At 49.4% G+C, this 23,199-nt stretch overlaps 1 protein-coding gene across 2 annotated transcripts; it reads left to right on the top strand.

The window, feature by feature from the left end:
• Positions 1 to 80: 80 nt before the first annotated feature.
• On the top strand, positions 81 to 22,123 carry IL10RB (interleukin 10 receptor subunit beta). 2 transcript variants are annotated; one of them, XM_016162399.2, is made up of 7 exons: positions 81 to 462; positions 2,191 to 2,314; positions 5,780 to 5,937; positions 8,944 to 9,110; positions 12,481 to 12,628; positions 17,579 to 17,739; positions 21,428 to 22,123. In XM_016162399.2, exons 2-7 carry the CDS (start codon positions 2,199 to 2,201, stop codon positions 21,602 to 21,604), a joined length of 927 nt encoding a protein of 308 aa, XP_016017885.2. In that variant the 5' UTR covers positions 81 to 462; positions 2,191 to 2,198; the 3' UTR covers positions 21,605 to 22,123. The 2 variants fall into 2 exon arrangements, with proteins under 2 accessions (XP_016017885.2, XP_016017884.2); XM_016162398.2 differs by lacking the exon at positions 81 to 462 and adding an exon at positions 761 to 912.
• Positions 22,124 to 23,199: the final 1,076 nt, after the last annotated feature.

Below are 23,199 nucleotides of genomic sequence, written 5' to 3'. Positions count from 1 at the left end.
CGCAACACTGCCTTTGCCTCGGTGTGGCGGCCTGCAGGGGCCAGGGGAGCACACACCCTTTCGCCGCGCTCACGTGCCCGGGCAGTGTCCCTGCGTCAGGCGTCAGGCGGTCCCGGCTACTTCCCCGGCTCTGGGTTTTCCAACCTGACCACGGGGCAAATTTAAAACGAGGAATTTCAGCGTTTCTCAGCAGCCTGGTGAGGGGAAATGAGCTATTGCCAAATAAATGACTCGGCTTTGTGTCCGTTTACCCCCAGGGCAGGGGATACAGAAGACCCTCTCGAACTGAGCTTGCTACTGGAGTGCTTTCAAATCAGTTTATTTGCGGGGAGAGAGGGGTTTTTGCGGGCCGTGCCGGTTCGCTGGAGAAACCCTGGGGTTGCCGTTGTCACTGGCATGAAGAAGAGCTACGACCACGCGCGATCGCACCGTCCAGACAGACCCTGTGGGGCGGCCTCGCAGGTGCTTAACCCGAGGGCGCCTTTCGCGGCACGCGCCTCCCAGGTCTGCGGCGCGGGCCCCGGGTCGCGACGCGCGCTGGCGGTTTTGCAACCTGTTCTGCTCAGGTGCTGGCCGCTCGCGCGGGGGGAGGAGCCAGGTCCTCTCGCTCCTCGCCCGCCCCCCGCCCAGCCCGCGACACCGGCCCTGACGCGGGGCTCTCGGGGACGCGAGGGGACGCGGGGGGGACCTGGCGCGGGGGCGGGGCGGGTGGGGCGCGGCGGCCCCGCCCCGCCGGTTCCCGGAAGCGGCCTCGGGGCCCGGGCGGCCGGCGCTTGGCGGAGCGAGCGAGCGAGCGCGCGCGGGGCGGGGGTGTGTGCCCGGCCCGCGCCCCTGGAGCGCCCGCCCCGGCTCCCCGCGCGGCCATGGCGCGCAGCCGCTGGATCTGGCTGGGCAGCTGCCTCCTGGTGTCAGGTGAGGGGTCTGCGGGGACGGGGCGACGGGCGGGGTCCGGGGCGCGCGCTCGTCGCTGCGCCGCGCACCTGCCCAGGCCCGGCTGCTCGCCCCGGGGACCTGGACCCGCGTGCGCGCCGCGCCCCGGCCCGAGGTGCGACTGCGGACCGGGAGGCCCGCCTGCGACACCCGGCAGCGACGGCCCCGGGGCGGGGGGCGGGGGACCCCCTGAGCGGACCCTACAGGCACCCTGGGAGTGATAAGCGCGGGGCCCGCCGCCCGGGCCCCCATTCAGTCCTCAGCCCCCCGACGTCTGAATCCTGGCCTCCCGACTCCACAGCTTTGTGGCTTCTGAGTTCTAAAGCCGGTGGAAGCTTTGCTGTCCTCCTCCAAATCGCCCGCCCACGTTCAGACGACCGACCCCTTCCCGCTTTCCTTTCCGATGAACAGTCCTGGCTTCCAGGACACTCGCCCGGGTTCCCGCCCCCGCCTCGGGTGCCTCCACCTGGGGTCCGCCACCTCCACCAGACCTGCGGACGGCCGGGTTCACGCCCGCGCCCTCTCGGGTCCTCCTACATCATCCCTTCGGGGGGGATCAGCTTCCGAATCCTGGCGTGAAATACCCGCGGCAGGCGCGTGACAAATTTCTCCCTCTGTGGGCACTAGTTGGGGGATGGGCCCGTGGTGGTCTTTAATTCTCGTCTCTCTGCTTTTATGTATGTTGGACGTTGTCTATTAAAATGTTCGAACATGATGTCTATCGCTAGCCCAAATCTGTCTGCCGGGCCTGAGATTCATTGGTCCCGCAGTCTGTCATTCCTCACATACCTCTCCAGCATCTCAAACCAAATGCAGTGAATTTAGGTCTCTCTTGCTTTTCCTGCCCGTAGCCCCAGTCAGAGCATCAGGTGCTTACGCCAGGAATGGAAATTGAGCTCTACTTCTCCACACCAACAGTGTCAGAAAGCCTAGTTTTTGCTTCTATAAATGGATCTAAACTCCATCTATCCCCCACTCCCCCCGCCCCACACACACACACCTTTGTACCCCCACTCAAATCTAGGTCACCCTCACCTGTTCCCACTCACCCTTACTCTCTCCCGGACCCCTGCAACAGTTTTTTTCCTCCTGGCTCCTCAAATGAAACCCAGACTCCCCAGCGGGACTGTCTCTGCCTCACCCGCTTGGCCATCTGAAGACGTGGAGCCATACAGCAGACCCAAGTATTGGCTATAGTCAGATTCCTGGGCCACTTTTCTGAGGAAGAACGTTGCACACTTTTTCCTTTTATTTTTACAGCGTTAGGAATGGTGCCGCCTCCTGAAAACGTCAGAATGAATTCAGTTAATTTTCAGAATATTCTACAATGGGAGTCGCCTGCTTTTCCCAAAGGGGGCCTGACTTTCACAGCTCAGTACCTAAGGTGAGTCAAAAAGGCTCTTGGCAGGAAAGCGCCCGAGGATGGTGGCCCTGGGCTGGTCACTCGGCTGGGGGCCACAGGAGAAAATCTGACTGCTGTCCCTCATGTGACCATGACAGCCCACAGGGAACCTTCCTGCTGGCCCTTTTTTTTTTTTTTTTTTTTTTTTTTCCTGTCTGGGAAATTCTTGTGAAAGCTCTTACCTCTGAAAACAGGTCAGATTCCTTTTACTGTTTTCTCTTGATGGTTCATGGTTTGGCAATCACAGGGACGATGATAGATAGAGACATTTTATCATCCGGAATGGATGTCATTGGCCACAGTGGGAGCCCACTACCACGCAAACATATCGGATTTGTCACGATTAACGTTTTTTTAAAAGAACACTACCGTCGACACCATTTCCGATTATTCGAGTACTGTTGCCGGAAATCAGCAATATACAGGTGGAAGCCATGGAAGAAAATCAAGGTCATGAGGGTCCTTGCCATCTTCACCACTCACCCCCTCCAAGAGATTATAACAGTGTGCCCCCATGCTGTGGAGGACAGGTAATTTGCATAGTGGGTGCTCAGTCCACGGCTGTGTACTGAAATTGAAGGCAAGGCAGCTTCTGGCTATTAAACGCTCTATTCTCTGAAAAGGTCATCTTATGAAGGGAGGTTGAGTGACACCCAAGACAATTATCTCAGTGATGCTCTGACCTCCCAGGACCTGCCCTTCCTGTTTTCTCTGTGCCAGCCGGGCTCTCTCTTAGCAGCCTGCCCCCATAGGCCATAGGCTGGACTGTAGGTGACGCATCTTTATGCCAGGTGCAAACGGCAGCAGGAGACCAGCTGCTTCTAGTGTGACTCAGAAACATGCAGAGATAATTTCTTCAATAGAGCTGGAGGAAACATGGGTCCCAGATTCTATTAATCCCACACTTCTTTTCATCGAGCTTTCATGTTTACAAAGGTATCCAAGGCCTGCCAAGTTAGAGAAGAAGAGAGATGAATAACATAGTCTTTGTTTCCTTTTTTCCTTTTTTTTTTTTTTTGACATTCCATATCATTTTATATTAGTCTCAGGTGTATAGCATAGTAGTCAGGCATTCATATTATTTGCAAAGTGATCCCAGTCTTTGTTTACTTTTATTTTTAACTTTTTAGTTTCGAATAATTCCAGATAACAGAACATTTCAAAATTTCAAGTACAATACAAAGAACTTCCTAATAGCCTGCATCCAAATTCACCAGTTGAGGTTCACCACATTTTTCCTCTTTCATACCTCGTGCCCTTGTCCCCTTAGCATTTCACCGTGTATTTCATAAGAGCAAGGATAACCTTTTACATCACCACAGTAATCAAAATTGGCAGCTTTAACAATGATACAGTACCACCATCTAACCTACAGTCCGTATTCCAATTATGTCAGTTTTCCCAAGGACGTAAGAAGGAGTCATTCTGTGACTTATTTTTGTCCTGCAGTATATTTTTTTAGCGCTGATTGGTTTTATAATTTTATCTCTGTTTTTTTTCCACTCAGTCTCGATAGCTCTAGAGACTTCACTGTGGAAAATTAACTTCTCTCTCTCTCCGTCTCTCCCCACTGTATTTTATTTTTTATTGTTCTGTCCTTTGGCCCTGTGGTAGAGATGTTTGGTTTGGGGCATCTGTCTTTTAGCTGAGAGTTCCCAGTGACTTTCCAGTAACGCAGAGTTGGTGCCCGGGTTCCAGGTGTCCTCAGCATGGAAATACAGACCGAGCATGATGTGCACCAGGGATGAATGAGCATGTGTTGGATGTGTCGTGTCCTTGGTGAAGAAATTTGAACCTGAAAAATCTGATTACTCCTCTATGGCTACTCCTTCATGGTTCTGTTAAAGATTTGTCTAGAATTTAATCTGGGGGCAATAAAAGGGAAAAAAAAACAAAAACAAAACCAAAAAAACCCCCAAAGAATTATAAAAATAGAAAAAAAATTAAAAACAACAAAGAAAAGAATTTAGCCTGAGCGATTGCATGGCACAAGCTCTCTCATGTATGCGCGGTGGATAGGGGTGACCAGAGAAGGGGCATTCATTGGTGATTTTAATATGGAAACGTTTTTAAAAATTAGATGTAAATATGGAGAATGGGTCATATTACCTATATAACGAGGAGAAAATATCTTTAAATGCGATAAAACGGGGCTAGTGAAAGAGGAGTTATTGCAACACATTATTTTACTTTTGAAATACCCTGTGTTCCAGCCAGTTGCTGCATTAGTTTAAATGAAAGAAATGGCTACCCGTGGGAAAACCCCCCTGATGAAATGACCCCTGGCTTTTCCAGACGGCAGGATGTTAGGGATGTTATGCAGCCATGAAGAGCTGACATGTTTGTGGTATATTAAGTGAGAAGAGCAGACTGTAAAATAGTATGAGCCCAATCATCTCTATGTCCTTTTTGCAAGAGACTGTTCTGGGCTTTGCTAAGAATGTGGGGAGGAGGTGCGGTGTCGTGACCGAGATGTGGGCTCAAGTCTAACAGACCTGAGTTCGGATGGGCAAGTCTCTTAGGTTCTCCACGCCTGTGCCTCGTCCGTGAAGCAAGGCTGATAAAACACTCAGCACTGAGCCTGACACCTAAGTGCTCCACGAGTGCCAGCTTTTAATATTTGTATCATTATCACTTTTATTGTCACCTCGAAGGGCAGCTAAATGGACTTTGACACCAAGACAGGAAGGTCTTGGACTGAGGAACCAATCAGACAAAATCTTTATTTTTTGCAAGACAAAAGCCTGGATTTTCCTGGGTCAGGTTGGAGCCACTTACCTCTTCTGGCTGTTGTGAGGTTAGGTTACCCGCCTCTGGTGGATGTCCCCAAACATCCCTTTCCTTCTTGCATTTCATGTTTCTGCCACCCTCTCTTTGGTGATGGGTTCCAGGGCTAGAGATCAGAGGTTGACAAATGGTTTTATAATTTTTCCAGAGTAATTGCAACAGTAGTCATGTATAGGGCAATAATATACTTATTTTGGTTAATCTGTGTCTGTTAATATTCCCTAAATCGTGTCTTGCTCTCAGAAATACATAATCAAGAGAGGAAGCTTTCTTGGTCAATGTGTTAACTATTCGACCCCTTTTTGGAGCAGCATGTGTTCATGAGTATATGACAGTTTCTGAGAAGTTCTCTTGTGGAGACAGCTACTTCTTTACGTTGAACCCAGTTTTTGCCCTCAAATTGTTTGACCGTGGAACATCTTATTTTTGAAACATCTTATGATAGATATATCTCAAGGATCATTAAGGTCCCACGGAACACAATTTGGAAAATATTCATAAAGGCTGCATACTCTCCATCAAAATTGATGATTAAGAATCTGCTTTGTTTTCCTCTCATTATCCTCCATTATCCTTTGGTAGCAAGGAGAATAAAGCACCCGTCAGCCTCAGAAAGACCAGAGTTAGATCTCTCAGGGTTTTCTTTTCTTGGTTTCATAGTTACAGGAAATTCCAGGATATGTGCACAAGTACTGCGCTGACGGAATGTGATTTCTCAAGTCTTTCCAAGTACGGCGACCACACCTTGAGAGTCAGGGCCGAACTTGCAGAGGAGTACTCAGACTGGGTGAACGTCACCTTCTCTCCTGTGGACGACAGTGAGTCGCCTTATTTTCCATTTCCTTTTCATGTCATGCTTTGGGTTTTACCCCATTAGTTGACCTGTCCACAGCAATTCTTTGAGCGCCCTCAAGGCGGATGGCCTTGTATGAGGGGCATAAGGCCCGTGTAATAAAGAGGGCTGTGGCCTTACGGAAGTTCATGGGAGAGACAGGACAGGAAAGGCATAAAGTCAGTAAGGTAATTAAGTGTAAATGTAATCATGTTAATGCCTTAAAGGTGAGAATGAGTGGGGCCCATCCTGTTTATGATGATTAGTGGATGGTCACACGCGGCCTCCCTACCAGGGGTCCATTCTGAGGAATGCATCTTTAGGTGATTCTGTCGTCTTGCAAACGTCATAGAGTACGCTTACACAAACCCAAACAGCTTAGACGACAGCCCTACGACAGCCCTAGGCCCTGTGGCGCAGCCTGTTGTTCCCAGGGCACCAGCCTGTACAGCACGTTACTGTGGATACGTTAGGCGGTCGTAGCACAGTGATCTTTGTCTACCTAAACATAGACAAGGGGCAGTAAAGTAACCATGATTGGAAGGCATTCGGGGTGACTCAGTGGGTGAGCGGAGGCTAGGAAATGACTATCCACTACCGTAGACTTAAAAACACTGTACACTTCGGTCACACTAAATCTATAAAAAGAACACTAGGTGCAATCAAGCCCAAGGGAAAATGATGCAATGAGGAGGCCCGGTCAACACAAGATGTGCAGAATGCTGCTGCTGGTGCGACAGGGCACACTGTGTTACAGCTAACATTTTTCTTAGCAATAGAAACAGCGCAGTCTAAAATAACAGTAAAACGTAGAGCCTAGTAAATACATAGACCAGTAACACAGTCATTTGTTATCATTATCAAGTTTGACCTACTGTACATCGTTGTAAGTGCTAGACTTTTGTGCACCTGGCAGCTCAGTAGGTTTGTTGACACCAGCATCACCACAGATCCATGGGTAATGCACTGCTCTATGACATTATGAGGGCTAGGACCTCACTAGGTCGTAGGAATTTTTCAACTCCATTGTACTCTTTTGGGACCACCGTCATACATGCGGCCCGTCGTTGACCAAAACGTCTCTATGTGGTACATGACTGTAGTGAACTTTTTTGGAGGACGTCAGTTTGGAATTATGACTTAAAGAAATTTGGCAGGATAGGCAGAAGAATAAAGGTATTGTAGGCAGGCGTGGAGATAGGAAGACCAGGTACAGACCAGCCAGCTTCCCCGGGATGAAGGACGGAGGGACGGATCCGGTTAATGGCAGATGCGTTGGGTCAGGCTGCCTGGTAAGCATCCAAAAAAAAGGTTTCCCAGATTAGATCTGGAGGGTCACAGGGACCCACCAGAGGTCATAAGATGGACGTAATTAGAACATCAGGAATTGAAAACTAATTAATCTACTGTATCGTGATTGAGAGTAAGAGGATAAAGGGTTACAAGAACCTCATTAACAAAATTCAAGTGCAGCCTTCCAAAGAGTAGATAGAAGCATTAGAAGGATTGTCTCTATGTGTGGAGGTGCCGTCATACCACCCCCCTGCTCTGGGCCCCAGTGGCCCCCTCAATTTTACCCACCTTGGTAGGGAATTGCAGATAGGATGCCCTTTTGCTCTTTCCCAATTCTGGCCCAGGCTTGGGCAAAAAGCTCTTATTTCCAGAGTCAGAAGTTATCGCAGTTATAGCTTTTATAAAGGTGTCCTTATTAAAACTAAGAAGAAGTGACCATCAAGAAATACAAACAGCTTAACAATAGTCAAGTCTCCAAAACACAGTACAGGCTTCTGTTAATGTAATTGCTAACTGATCTACTAGGTCCTGACTATTTTGGAAGTTCCCTTTAGAATGATACAAAACAGCCAAGCAGCTTTGCCTAAGGTCATACAGGTGAAGAGCGGCTGAGCAAGGATTCACAGCCAGGCTCCTGCGTCCACACTCTTATAAACATCTAGCTTATATTGCATATTTGCCTCTTGACGTTTATATGGTAGGAAAATGCTTCAAGATATCATGTGGAACCTATATGTACTTGCTTTGCAAAAATATCTCTAATAGGGTTTTTTTTTTTTAATTATTTGATTTTCAGCTACCAGCAGATTAGAAGCAGGGTAGAATGTAAGGAGCAAGCCCATTAGCAGCACCCCCTCCCCCTGCCCACCAAAAAAAAACAATAGTAGCCAGAGAAGAATACAGGATATAATTCAAACAGCACCGTTGCCTGGTTTTATTATTCATTTATTATTCATTCTACAGTGACTGTCGAGCACCTACTATATGCCACGCACATTCTTAGTGCTGAAGCTACACCAGTGAACAAGACATAAATCTGTGCCCATGTGGAGCCTACATTCTAATGGGGAAGATGTATTTTATGACAGATAGTGACTGTGGCTCTCAAGAAAACAAAGCAAGGCACCCAGTCAGGAAGTGGCGAGAGCTGCCCTTTACACAGGATGGTAAGGGACAGTCTCTCTGAGGAGGTGACATGTGAGCTGAGACCCAAATGAAGTGAAGGGGCCAGCCCCATGATATCTAGTAAAGGAGCACTCGGAAGGGAACAGCTTCAGACTTTGTTGGAGAATATGGAGTTAATTACATATGTTGAACATTAAAACTAATAGAGAAACCCTATGAAGGAAATAAAGAAAATTCAACCTAATGGAAAGAAAAAAAGAGAAGAGGAATAAGCCAAAAACGGGGGGTGGGGGTCAGGAAGCAGCCTTTACAGAAAACACAAAATAATGTACTTAGAATAAGTTCAAATATATGAGAAATCACAATAAATATAAATGGACTACAATGATTAATGAAAGCAAAGATTATCAGATTTATTTTTTTAAGACTCCAACTAGTCTCCTTACCCATGTCAATCAAATCCGTAGTGACAGTATTGTCAGATTACTTCCGGTCAGCACAGTTATGAAAAATAAATGTTGATGTTTTTAAAATGTGGTTTTTGATTGTCCTTTTGTTTTGTTCTCATACTTAGCCATCATCGGACCTCCTAGACTGGAAGTAGAAGCGCTTGCTAATTCTTTACATATACGTTTCTCAGCCCCTCAAATTGAGAAGGAACATGTAACATGGACCATGAAGAATATTTATAACTCCTGGGCTTATAATGTGCAATATTGGAAGAATGGCTCTGATGAAAAGGTAAGCCTGGAAAATTGTATGTATCTCAAGTACAGGCCCCCTGTTCTTTGCTCAGTGTTGGACTGAGGCCATTGCAGTGAAGAGAGGAGGCTAGGAGGCCATCTAGTCAGAGTCTTGCAAGGGGGCAGCGCCTCAAGGTCCAGAGAATCTAAGGCCTGGCCCGCTGAGCAAGCAAGTTCTCAGCCAGAGGGGTGACCAGCATCTCCAGCTCACGCTGGAGGGAAATTCACAGAGCAGATTTTCAGGGTGCTTGCGCAACGAGAGGGGGCCTTTCTTTCTCCAAAGGGTAGTTGCAGAAGAAGACGGAGCTGACTCAGCAGTTGACTGGCGGAACTTACAGTCAGCTGAGTCACATGATCAGCTGAGTGACAGCTGTTTCATGGCACAAGCCCTGTGCCACACATACACCACAGGACAGTCGGGCCCGTGGTCAGGCAGCCCCACCCTGGACGCTGGATGAACAGGGTCACATTTTACCTGTTGGAGCCCACTTTTCTCCATTGCTCTTCTCCTTTTCAAGGGACAGTTCCTTTAAAAACAAGGGCTAGGAGTAGAAACCTCTGGTCGGAATGTCGCCCCTGCCACTGTGTGACTCAGCTCCGATTCTTAACCTCAGCTTCCTCATGTCTATAAAATGGGAATAATAACCCACTTCATTAAAAAGGTGGAGATCATAACCTATTTCATAGGATTGTTAGGGAATTTAGTGACATAATGAAAAAAATAAACTTGTCCCATTGCTTGACCAGTGTATATGGTCAATACGCCAGGGTCCCGTCCCCTAATGTAGACATGTTAGGTTATTTTCATTCCTCCTTGGTCAGGTTTTGTTCTTACACTTAGTGCTTCCCAGCTGAATGCCATTTGTGGTCCTGAATTGACTTAAGTATGTGTAATGTAAGTTAAGTTACGTATATGTTATCTCTTCTACGTTAAATATTGATTTTATCACTTAATTCTCAAGAGCTTAGGAAGAAAGGGTCACCCAAGAATATTGTCTTAGGAATGACGTAATTAAATATATATGCACTTACTGCATAGTCCAAAAAGAAATCTAAAGTTAACTTTTCCCCCAGAAAGTGCTCTATTAAATGGTGTAAGAGATCTGCCTTCTTCACAGAATAGATGATTTTGTTTTTAGTCAAGACCCCAGGAGATGTGCGCCTAGAAAGCAGTACAGAATAACGTGTTTTATGGTCACTTATCAAATGCAGGTGTCTCTGCTAAGCTGTGGAATGCAAAAATCAGACAAGACTGCCGCCCTCAAGGAGTTAGCAGCATACTTTAACTTAAGGATCGGATTCCATAGTTCCCATGCCTGAGTGCCTCCTGCACCAAGCATGAAATGCAAAACCCAGCTTGCCTTTAGCTTCTTATCTAGAACGTGCCCACAGAATAGGCATCCAGTTACACATTTGTCCTGTCACTCAGCCTGTGGTGTGGAGGCCTTTGGTGAGACAAGCTGAGGGTTGGAAAGGCTGTCTGCTCCCCCATTCTTCACTGCAATGTCACCATGACCAGTTTATATGTGCTATAGACTGAATGTTCGTGGCTACCACCCCAAATTCATATGTCGAAACCTAATCCCTAATGTGGTGGTGTTAGGAGGTGGGGCCTTTGGGAGGCGATTAGGTCATGAAGGTGGAGCCCTCGTGAATGAGACTCCTGCCTTTATTAAAGAGACCCCAGAGAGCTCCTTCACACCTTCCTCCAGGTGAGGACTCAGCGAAAAGAGGGCCATCGATGGATCAGGAAGTGGGCCCTCACCAAACCCCAGATCTGCTGATATCGCGATCTTGGACTTCTAACCTCCATTACTGTGAGAAATAAAGGTCGCAGCCGAAAGGAATAAGACAGTACGGTTGTCTTTTAGAATGCAAAATCCGGAAGTTGCCAGAGTGAAGGAAGGCTGGAAAAAGCAATCAGAGAGCCCTAGAGCAGGTCCCGTCGCATCTGGGCTACTTTTTCCCCTGCCTGCTATTTATAGATCAGCCTCTGGGTTTAGTCTTTGAAGAAAGAGCATTTTCAGGTTTAGAGGTATTGGATTTCCAGAGATGAAAGCCAGGATTTTTTGGTTTTATTTGTTTTTAATTATAAGAAGTCATACCATACTGATCATATATTCAGTTGGTATTACTCCATTTCTTGCCCTCATTGAATTTATCTTCTCATACAATAAAAGAATATAGACAAGATGCTAACAGACCCAACCCCAAAAGAAAAATCACCAATTACTAAAGTAAAAAGCAGTCTGTGCTCACTTTCTATTGCTGTTCCTATTCCTGTAACAAATAGGACCCTTCTCTAGGGACATTATAACTGTGATGGAAATACAAGTAGTATAAACTAATTCCTTTTATTTTGCTGGAAACTATTTTGCATTCTCAATTTCAAGAATATATCATCAATTATGATATGTTATATTCAGATTAAACTAAGATGAGTCTGGGATGCCCCCACCAGAGGCCGGCTGTTGGTGTGTGCCCTCGAGGTGAGGTGGGCCACTGGGGGCACCCCAAGTCCTCAGGCGGTGAAGTGATTGAGAAATCTCTGGGCAGCCGGGGTCAGCAGCATTCTCTTGTCTTAGAAAGAAAAGCGCATCGAGTCTTACTGTAGATTACCAGTGGATTAGTCAGCTCGGGCCACTGTAACCAAGTACCACAAGCTGAGTGACTTAAACAACAGAACGTATTGTCACATGGTTCTGGAGGCTGAGGTCCGAGATCACAGGGAGGGCAGGGTTGGTTCCTTCTGAGGCTGTGAGGGCTGATATGTTCCAGACATGTCTCTCCGCTTGTGGTTCTGGCCGTCTTTGGTTCCTTGGCTCATAGAAGCATCACCCTGATCTCTGCCTACATCTTTATGGCATTCTTCCCATGTGTATGTCTTTGTCCGAACTTCTTTTTATAAGGACACCAGTCATGCTGGATCAGGGCCAACCCTAATGACCTCATTTTAACTTGCTTATCTCTGTAAAGATCCAATCTTCAACTAAATCACTCTCTAAGGTACCAGAGGTTAGACTTCTATATATAAATTTTGAGGGGGACACGGTTCAACCCATATAGTTCATCTTTTTTAAAAAACGAAGTAGAATGGTTTTTATGTCATCTAAACTAGAGAATTCAAGAAATGGGATCATTTGTCAGGATCACAGCCAGCCCTGGCGGCCCTGTCCCTTAGCATGGAGTCCCTGAAATGAACTGGGAGATGTGTCTGATTCCTTTGTCTTCCTATTTTGAGCCTGAAGTAAAGATTATATTGATAAGTGTGTGTGTGTGGTTTTTTTTTTTTTTGGGGGGGGGTAGGTGGGGGAAGATGGTGTTCCTTCCCTGCTGAGGCATGATCTTATTTTTATCTTCATTACTAGATTCTAGTTACTTGTCAGTATGACTTCGAGGTCCTCAGAAATCTCGAGCCGAGGACAACTTATTGCGTTCAAGTTCAAGGATTTCTTCCCGATCGGAACAAAACTGGGCTATGGAGTAAGCCCGACTGTAAGCAAACCATCAATGACGGTGAGTCTCAAGACGGGCCGTTTGTCATCCTCCTCTGAGCCTCCTAAACAGGCTTGTACAAGGGTAGGGAGGCTCCTCAGACCTCAGTGCACCCTGCTCAGACTCCCTCCCAGGTCAGCCCCAACTGATGAGAGAGCACCTTGTCGTGGGCACGTTCACTCTGAGACCAAAGGGATTGCTGGAGACTTCTGCCCGGAGCATGGAGGTCCGCCTCCGTGCACCTCCCTGCCCCCATCCGGCCCACCCCCACCCCCGTGCTCATTCTGTGCTCTCATGCTCCCGAAAGCAAGTCTCATCAGCGCTCCCAAGACCACTCAGCAAAGGTCAAAGCCCACAAAAGAAGGCTTTCCTTCTCCGGCCCCTCAGGCACGTGACAGGAAAGGAGCATTTAGAAATCCTCTCGCTCCTCAGCGAACCCCACTTGTTTCAGGGTCCATCGTAAAATGTAGCGCCAGGCCCTCAACATGGTCCTCCGCATGCGAAGGGGTCACAGTGTCTAGCTGAGTGCCGCCGCGCTCGGTGTTTCTTAAGGAAAAAACGAGAGGGAGGACGGGAAACAGGGAAGGAGAGAGGGAGCAGGATACCAGTGGGCCTGGAGGCTGTGATCTCTTCAGGCGCTTTGCGGTTGCATCCAAGGCGTAAAACCCGTGACCTAGATGTCTGCACACACATGGCAGGCCTTTTTATTATGTAAAGACACTGTCAAACGACAGGCCTTTTTATTATTATGTAAAGACGCCGTAGAGAGGCTCAACCAGCTCGGATCGTGGAAGGATGAACACATGCAGGTCCATTTTTGGCCATTTTCATGTTTTCATTCACTGAAGCTCTCCTGGGCATGAGGCACAGAGCTGGTGAGCGGTGAGCGGGGAGGGGACAGGGAAATACAGAGGACAGTCATGCGGAATTCCCTCCCGGAGAGACTGCGTTTGCTTTGATTCACCATTCTGGCTGATCACGCTCTCCTTGACTGTTGGTTTTTGTCATTGAACATACTTCTCACCTAGTTTTACTCTGTCTCGTCTGATCGGCAGGGAAGAGCTTCAGGATCCTTACCTGCTCGTTCTTTTCCAGAACACCCCTTCCTTTACACTGCTTACCCAAGTGCTCACTGGTCACCAGTGCTTCTGAATATAGTGTGCTGTCACATACGCTGTTCGGTTTCACTGTCTGCAAAGTCCTTGTGAGCGACCTTGGCCAATATCGGCCGAAATCGACACCCAGTACCAAGGTGCGGCCTTGCCCCACCTGTGTCCCGGGAGCATCCAGCGTCTCAGAGGGAGAGCCCTGCCGTCGGGTATGCTGGAAATGACGGCATACCGTATTTCCGCCTCTGCAAAGTTGCCCTATATGTTAGCGTTTTTAGCCTATTTCATCTTTGAACACCTTTATGGAGGATTCGCATCCCAAGGAGCACAGCTTGGGAAAAACTAGCCCATAAGATCACGCTGTATCAACAAGGAATCCGGTCTCAAAAAAAGAAAGGCAGCCACTTGGGGTTAATTTCTTCTCGGTGCCCTAAATAATAACCATCATTTTTGGTTATCATCCTTATCTTTTTTAAGGGTATGTAATTAACCACGTAATTATCCATTCTGGAACGTTTGTATTTTTTCTGGAGATCAACACCAAGCTTCCTGGCCTGTAGTTTCCTGAATTTTTTTTTTCCTCCTCTTTTGTAAATGCACAAATTATTTGCCTGAATCCAGGATTCTTACACCTCTTCCAGGTCCATGATCTCTGCATTGTCATCCAGGGCTACTCTGTAATTATATTGGTCAGTTTTCTCAGGACTGCAAAGCCACACAGAAGCTAAAAAGTCTTGCTGTCTCTCTGGAGGGAATTCTCTTATCATTCTTTTTCTGTAGCCTCCGGGTCCTCTGTAGGGGTCAGTGGCTGTGTGGACCTGCCAGTCTACCTCCTTCCGTGGTCTGAGCTGGCTGAGCCTCTCAACAGCACCTTTAAATCACAAAAAGTCCTGCCTTTTGTGTGCTACAAGTTGTTTTCTCAGACCCTCTCAACGTTTTTTCCTCATGTTATTCCTCTCGTGAATCATTTGTGCTTGAACCAGAATTCTATACCTTGGGAGTCATCCCTCCCCCACCCCCATTCGACGTGAATCGCTAGCATCCCCCGCCTCGGACCCACCTTTCCCTCTAAACACTTGCCGTCTGCTTTCCCAAAGCCTTGAGTCCGTGCCCTATTGTCCCTGCATTGCTGCCCTTTCTTGCCATGAAGCCTCGCATAATGTGTGACATGGGGCAAGTCCTGAACCACGCTGGGCCTCAGCTGCCTCTCCTGCAGAATGGGTGGAATGAAGCGTTGCTGCCGTGCGTGGGGGTTGGGAGGACTCGGAGGGTGCCCGGCAGAGAGGGATCCCTTCGTACATGTTAGATATTACTAGTGTTATTGATAACGATATTATGAAAATCACATCATTAAGTATTCCTAAAGGTTCATACCATGAAACATGGCATGAGGCATACGATTGGACCAAAGAAGAAAACTTTTCTAATATCCCGTGACTATAAATGGTCACCTGTTAAGTGACAAAACCCAAAAGTTTTATCAAAGAAAAGTACGACCTATTGAAAAGCAGCTTTTGTCAGGCATCATTTTAGGTTTGTTTAAACAGTGACCTCATTTAATCCTCAAAACACATTTTCAGTGAGAGCATTATAAGGACCTTCTCTGCTTTTACAGGCTGGAAACTGAAGGTTCAGAGAGGTGAAGTGACTTGCCCAAAGTCACTCAGCGAGTAAATGACAGAACACAGGCCAGCCTAAGCCCAGGTTATCTTCCCCGTGATGCGCTACCTGCAGACTGATTCCATAGACAAGCAAAGGCACGGTGTCCCTGCGGGTAAACCAGAGAAAGGTGGTCTTCCTGACGCCAGGGTCGCAGGAACCGAGACAAGTTAGAAAGCTTTGCAGAGAGGGCGTTGATTGACGGGTTGATCTTCTTACAATGCACAGCCTGTGCAAAGCATGCCCTCTCTCTCCCGTCCCCTCTTTTCCCTCGGGGTAAGTCACAAAAGCACCCTTTGAATTTTATCGCCATGGACCAGGTGTGCCTGTCCTTGTCTAAGATGCTAAGATGTCCTGGCTGGGGACTCAAGGAGAACCCGGCGCTGCCATCTGGAGCTTCATCGCTGTGCCATCGTCAGGGCCCGGGTGGGCTCAGCAATCGGTGTTTCATCCGTGTTTAACGAGTGATTCTGATGCCTAATGAGTGATTCCGATGCATCGCCAAGTTAGAGAACCATTGAAATAGTGAGAGGAAGGACAGATGGATGTATAGGATCCTGAAGCTTTCCCAAGAGCTGGGATGTTGGATCTCAAGTCTACCTCCTACTATCTGCTAGGAGTTTAGCCTCGGGGTCACTCCGGCCAGCTCGCTGGTCACGTGACCCTGCCTTCACCAAGAAAATATACACTTAGCTTTGAACATGTTGAAAGTATGGGCTCGAAGGCAGCACGCCTCGATTCTAGTAAATGAAACAAGAATTCATTGGGAAACTGGAAAAGGAGTTCTTTGGAACTCATCACTGCCAGAGAGAATCGAAACCGCAGGAAAGGGAAGGAGGCAGTCAGAGAGAAGGCACTTCGCTCCAGGCTCTTCCCACTCACAGATGCCATGTTCGCTTTGTCAGCTATTTAAGGACTGTCTGTGAGCCGCACTGTGGTAAGTGCTGGGAGAGGCCAGCCAGGGATTGCGGTCGAAATAGCTCCAGGGCCATTTGCTGTGTCAGAGTTCCTTGATATATCCTGCCTGTGTAAGTGGTGGTCGCCATTGCCCCCCACATGTGGTCCCCTTAAAACGACTTGCTCTCAGAGGGCGGGGTTTGTTCTCTTGGCCTCTCTCAGCACCAGATGCTTTGGGTTTCGATCCCAAGGGTGATGCTGATTGCCGGGGGTTGGGCATAGGGAGGTTAAGTGGCCGGGAAAAGGGGCGTAGCATTGAACCGGGGGAGCTAGGACCACGAACAGCCTGGACGCTGTCATAGATAAGAGTGGACGTAAGTTAAAGAGGCAAAAGCATTTCATTTAGTAAGGGTTTCAGGAGGGGAGAGTTTCAAAGGAAGAATGAGGGAGGGGAAGGACGAAGCTCAGAGTCCAAGGCGTGAGTCACTGCCAGGTGGGCCATCTGTGTCTAATGCTAACTGGCATTTATCAAATCAGGCTTCTACTGTCCCACAGAGACTGGGTGACAGGGCGCTCCTTCCTGGTTACATTTTAGAGGGATGGCTTTCAGGCCCTTGAGAAAGACGCCCCTGGGCCATAGGAGATACATACACATCTCAAAGCAAGGGAGGGAGGATTCACAGCCTTTTATAGTAAATGCTCTAAGAAGGGAAGGTCAGATGTTAGTGGAACGGATAGTGAGTTCTTTCAGCACCCTGGAGCTTTTCCAGGCAGGAACTCCAGAGGGTGCACCATGGCCTAAGGTTGCTAGAAGCCATGCTGGAGCTGGGGGTCTCTGAGTGCGGGGGTGTGGATGGAGTCATCTGTGCTGAGAGTTTTAGCGGGTCTCAGCACAAAACGCTTTGGAGCCTGTGTTTAACTGAGGCCCTGGGACCCGGGGGACCCTGTTCTCCGCTCCCGGGCAGAGAAGGTATATGCAGAACAGGAGGCCCCTTGCTACCCCGTGAGTAGGGAAAGCGGACCAGAGTCCTTGCGTCCTGTTCCTTTTCGTGTATACCAGCCATCATGCCGGAAACCAGACTCGGAAGACGCTAAGAAAGGGCCGACGCTGGTTGGGGACCTCTGCCCTTCACCCCCCTCACCCCCTGCTCAGACAGCCGCTGCATTCCCATACACCTTCCGAGATGAACGCGGGGGCCCAGTTTTCAGGGACCGCCATGGGGTCGCGATGGCGAAAATAGCGCGAGGGTCGCTGCCACACTGTCTGCGTGTGACAAGACCATGACACGCCCCGTCCTTCCTGCAGAGACAGCTCCCTCCTGGATCGTCGTGGCCATCATCCTCACAGCCTCGGTGTGCGTGGCCTGCCTGCTGCTCCTTGGCTTCTTCGCCCTGTTGTGGTGCATTTACAAGAAGACCAAGTATGTCTTCGCCCGTGGGAACAAACTTCCGCAGCACCTGAAAGAGGTGAGCGGCGGGGTGGGGCCCGCTGCGGGTCACGAACCCGGGTCGGGAGCAGTTGTGCCTTCGCAGGCAGGGCCGCCTAGGTCAGGCCAGCGCGTCTTCTTGGAACGACCCATGTCTTGCACCGCCGTCTGTTCCCCGGTGCCATTTCAGAGACATCTGTGGTCACGGAACGGCCCTAACGGAGGAGGTGGAGGTTGGTTCCGGAAGCTCTCCCTCCAACCTGGGCACCGTTCCCTCCCCGACCTTCCTTCTCTAAAGCACCAGCTCCTCAGGGAGCAAAGGTGACGATGGTTCGTTCTGGGGCAGGAAGAGAAAAAAGCAGAACTCAGAGGGGAAAGCCTGAGAAAGAGGAAACGCTACCCCAAGGGCCAGAAAGCAGCCAGGGAGAGGGGCAGGAGCGGGGACAAGTGTGTTTTCAGTTGGGGGTACCTGAGCGCGATCGCTATCATGGGATGTGTGTCCCATAGAGCCGTGTTCAAAGGGTCAGGAAACAAGAAAGGCTGAGTCCGGTGGAGGCTGAGTCTGGGTGGAGGCTGAGTCTGGGTGGAGGCTGAGTCCGGTGGAGGCTGAGTCCGGGTGGAGGCTGAGTCCGGGTGGAGGCTGAGTCTGGGTGGAGGCTGAGTCCGGGTGGAGGCTGTGTCCGGGTGGAGACTGTCCCACCGCAGAGGCCGCCGGAAGAGGAAGTCTGGGTGGACACGCTTCAAAATGGAAGCTCGCCAAGCCCAGCCGCCAGAGGGCTTCTCTGTGGCCCAGGACCCAGACGCGAAGATGGAGATTTGCATTAGTGGGGAGTGCCCTGGGGAACGATACCTCTCAGGGTGCGGGGTGGCAGTCACAGGAAGCTGAGGGGGACAGGTTCCACCCCCACCGCGGCAGTTCGTCTCAGGAGCACGAGTCACACTTGTGGTCTCGCTGCTCTGCTGTCCCTCCTACGGGACCCTCTCTCATGACTAGCCGCTGCTGACCCCATTGGGTCACCTTGGCTCTGTGATGGCTGCTGCACTCAGAATTGGGCAGGGGACACCACGAGACGCCCGGGGACGCCGAGGGCCCACCGTTCCATAAGAGCAGCACTTTCTCCTGATGACCAGTGCGGTCACTCTAGTCCTTTCTTGGCGCGAGGGACCTGGCGTGAGGAGGTGGTCGCTGTAGCTTCAAGTCTCATGGGGCCACTACTTTGTCCCCTCTGGGGACCCTCCCGACCAGAGATCAGCAAAGATTTTTTAAATGGGAGAAACAGCAAATATTTTAGGCTTTGCAGGCCAAGAGGCCAAATTGCGATATAATGCGGATACTTCTATAACCACTTAAATGTAGTCATTTAAAACTCTGAAAGCATTCTTAACTCATGGGGCCTGGATTTGGCCCATGGGCCATGGTTTGCTGACTCCTGTTCTAAATGCACAGACCCTAAAATTGCACAGCCAGGGAGCACCAGGCGGGTCACCGGGTCTGGTGTGCCAGGGCCACACCTCCCTCCACCCCCTCCCACCTGTCCCGCCCGGTGGAGGGTGGTCTCCTCACTGAGGCCAGCCAGTCAGGGTTGGAGCTCTAGTACTGCAGCAGGCCTCTGTGGGTTCACGCCTACGTGGCACATTTACGCTTGGCCTTTTCCTCTGTCTTCCGCTGGTCGTAAGGACCTGTCCCTACATGACCGTGGCGTGAGCAGAGGCAGACATGTTGGTGCAGCAGGGGTAGATGGCGCAGGAAGCCGGGCCGCCTGCACCTGGACCCTCTGGCCCCCTCTTAAGACCTGGTGGGCCTGATGGGCTTCATGATAGTCGCTTCTACGTAGCATGGCCACATGGTGGCCGGTGACCAGAGGCCCTGTCTCTACCAGGTCCTCATAGTCCTCCAGGATCCATTTTCAACATAGGGTCTACTTCTCCAGTGCGGGCAGCCTGGCCTGGCCCGGGACTATCGCCGTGTGCATTGCGATTCCCCTCTTGGGATTTGCCACAAACTACCCAGTGTCTTTCCCCACTGCAGACCCATCAAGGACCCGCCAGGTCACACAGGTTCAATCGTTGTGTTGTCATTGGTTGATCATGCCAAGCCTTCGTACTCTGGGACTAGGGCAGTTCGCTCCACAGCCCATGCCGTCTGCTGCAGGGCCCTTTGCTGCTCGGGACCCCCTCGTGGGGAAGGAAGTGGGGACAGCCTTCTGCGTCACTCTGCAAATGCACCAGCGTCGTGTTCCAGGCGTGGAACGTGCTGCCTCCAGACCCCAAAGACACCCACCTAGCACGGTGCTTCCTCCTCAGCAGTCTGTGGCACGGCGAGACACCACAGTCATTCCTTTACTCTGGAGAGGATATCCCAGCATGCCCTACTCCACGGCACCCCTAAAACTACTGGTGTGTCAGGTCCCTGAATCTTCACCGGGTCAGTTCCCCACCCAGAGTGCGTGCGTCTTACCAAGGCCTCGTCACACCTTGCTCTTCTGGTCTTGTTAACATACGGCCATAAGAGCAGATGTCAGGCCTTGTCCCCACACCAGCCAGTCCCCTGACACAGGCTGTCCCCGGGAAGGACACGTACCCCTGCCCGAGGCAACTTCCTTTCAAGAAGGGCATCGTCTGGAATGGGACTCAGCTGAGAGCCGTTCTAAGTGCCAGTGCTCCTGGAGGCTGGGGAATAAGTGCCTTGACCTTGACGGGGGATCTGGGAAACGTGGCCCAAGGCACGTATTTCAGAGCAGCTAGAACCTTCTGACAAGAGTTCCAGCAAGACTGCAGCCCCAGAACGAGCCGGGAAATCTTTACAAGTGAAACGTTAGAAACCACATTTTCGGCAGGAAAAACGAAGGGGTAGAAGGTGTTTTGCTCATGGAGAAAAAACCAAGAGGAAGCACAACTGTTTACCTGCGATTTTTACTCCTGGTTTCACCATCAAAGAGACCAACTAGTCAGACAGAAACGACTAGTGGCCGCTTGGCCTAAAAATCTCCCTGCCAGTTGACCTGTGGTCACTTAGAAAATGAGGTGTGGATTCGTCGTTGCTTTTTTTAGAATCGCGGTAGAACACTCGTAACAAAATTCGCTCTCCTGACCACTGCAGTGTGCAGCTCTGTGGCATTAAGCACATTCGCACGCTTGTGTAATCATCACCATCACCCGTCTCCAGACCTTTCTCACCATCCCGAACAGACACTCACAGTGACTCCCCTTTTCCCCCGCCCCCCAACCCCTGGCGACCACTATTCTACTTTCCGTCTATAAATGTGACTATTTTAGGTCGCTCGTGTGGCGTCCGGCTTATTTCACTTCGCAGAATGTCTTCCGGGTTCATCGCGTGTGGGTCAGAATCTCTTTCTTTTTTAAGACTGAATAATTGCGCGTGTAGACCACGCTCTCTGTTTATCCCTTCTTCCATCAGTGGACACGTGGGTCGTTTCCACCTTTTGGCTCTTGTGGCTAAGGCAGTGGACACAAGCAAACACGTTTCTCACCGAGAGCCTTGTCTCGGTTCTTCTAGGTAAATACCCATAAATGGAATTGCCGGATCATATGGTCATTCTACTTCTAATTTTTTTAAGGAATTCTCATACTGTTATTGTGATGTGTTTTTAAAACAGCATTTCCCAGCCACAAGTTGTGTACAAAATCTTTGTAAGCTCAGGAAAAAAAAAAAAAAAAAAAAAAGGAAAAATTTGATAATTCACTTTCTTTTTTTTCCCCTCCTGCAGTTTTTGGGCCACCCTCATCACAGCAAGCTTCTGTTTTTCTCCTTCCCGTTGTCTGATGAGAACGACGTTTTTGACAAACTGAGTGTCGTCACAGAAGTCTCTGAAAGCAGCAAGCAGAATTCTGAGGACAGCTGCAGCCTCAAGACCCTAGCTGGGGAGGACTTGCCCTCCAGCTAGTTTCTGAGGAGGGGGCACACTCTGCGGGGCACGGCGACCCCACACTTCTCACAGCTGCCTCTGAGAGTGATCAGAGCAAAAACAAGGGCCGAGACCACCTGAGCCAGCCCCGGTTGACATCTAAACAACCAAAGAGCTAGATTTTAAAGACTCACTTGACAAAAATACGCTGTCTTGGGAATTTGCCTCTTTATAAAGGCTTTCATGATTAAAAAATAGTTGGCCACTGAGGGTATAATTTTCATCCTCTTACGCACACTAATATAAGGAATAAGTTTTAATGTGAAAACTAAAACTATTTAACATGATGAATAAAACCAAATGCTGCAAAATCCAACCAGACTGACTACCAACAGACTGACCCGAAAAGCAGACTCAACCAAAACCTCATCAGGAAATGCTGTGCAGAATGCAAACTTTCTGGATTCTCAGATCCTTCAGCTGGGTTTTATTTTTCTACTCGTGCCTATTTTATATAGTGCTGGTACTCTATTAAATAAAGTTTTATTCTCTATTTAACCTGTATGCGTTCCTAATGCCGTATTCGCAGAATCGTCAGACACTGAACGAGGCGCTCACGTGCCTCTTTTACGCCCATTCGTGCAACAGGTGCTCCTTCGTCCCTGTTTGCTGTCAATCAGGAACTGTGCCAGGTATGAGGGCCTAAAGCATCGGGGAGCTCCCGGGGTAGGAATGTCAAGGAATAGAAGGGCCCTGGACCTTGAACTTCACCGCAGACACTTACTAGCCTGTGACCATTCAGTTTCCTCGCCTGGATGTGGGGACAAAAAGACCTAAGAATTAATGATACTCCATAAAAACACCTATGCCGGCGCCTGCACGTCGTAGGTACGCTGTAAAGCTAGTCTTACGTAAGACATCGTTCCACGGGTATGACTTCAACTTCACAAACTTAGCAACAGGTGTCCCTCCCTCTGTGCCAGATGGCCCAATAGAGCAGATCAGTCTAAGGCCTCCAAAACAGGAAAAAACACCTCTTGAAATAACTCGACATTTTTAAAACGAAGCATGGGGGCTGTGGGGGGCAGATCAGAAGTTTTGCGGTTCAGTATTTTTAAATCGCTTTCGGTAACATCGGGAGGGAGTGATCATGTTTTCAGTTCTCATGTCCTCCTCACTCTGGTTGTGGCTAGTCACATGACAAGGGAGAAATGGATTCTCGTCCCCATTGAGGCTCTTCCTCCTCCCTGGATGACAAGTGACATCCAGGGCTGTAAAGTTCTGCACCTCATAGATGCATGTGGATCAGGAGAGAAGAAATGGAGGCACCCCATTTTTATCATAACCCTGCAGAGGACGTGAGTTCTTTCTGCCTACCTGGCGCCTGGCTCCCCTTCACATGTCTGAGGAATCTGCGCCTTGCAAGTGTGACCCTCTGTCCCTATTTAATGGCTCAAAGTGAAACTTGCTCATTTCTCCACGCCCTTCCTGCTGGAGTGTAGGCGCGCAGCCCGGGCTCTGGCCCAGCTTGGAGTTAGGAGACAGGGGCCACAGCAGTAGAGGCAGGGGTCTGGCAGATGTGTCCAGTAGCCTAGGGGCCCCAACACTAGCAGGAACGATGTCCCCACGAGACT

The sequence above is a fragment of the Rousettus aegyptiacus genome, unplaced genomic scaffold (assembly GCF_014176215.1).
Source record: "Rousettus aegyptiacus isolate mRouAeg1 unplaced genomic scaffold, mRouAeg1.p scaffold_m13_p_4, whole genome shotgun sequence".
NCBI classification, from domain to species: domain Eukaryota; kingdom Metazoa; phylum Chordata; class Mammalia; order Chiroptera; family Pteropodidae; genus Rousettus; species Rousettus aegyptiacus.
Note: the sequence above shows the minus strand (reverse complement) of the source record. Positions and strands in the feature narration are given on the sequence as shown.

Bases quoted from the DNA above. Each gene is read 5' to 3' on its own strand.
- IL10RB (XM_016162398.2), top strand. From the start codon at position 864: ATGGCGCGCAGCCGCTGGATCTGGCTGGGCAGCTGCCTCCTGGTGTCA. The intron at 913-2,190 runs GTGAGGGGTCTG...TTATTTTTACAG, and splicing joins CAGCTGCCTCCTGGTGTCAG to CGTTAGGAATGGTGCCGCCT. The intron at 12,629-17,578 runs GTGAGTCTCAAG...TCCTTCCTGCAG, and splicing joins TAAGCAAACCATCAATGACG to AGACAGCTCCCTCCTGGATC.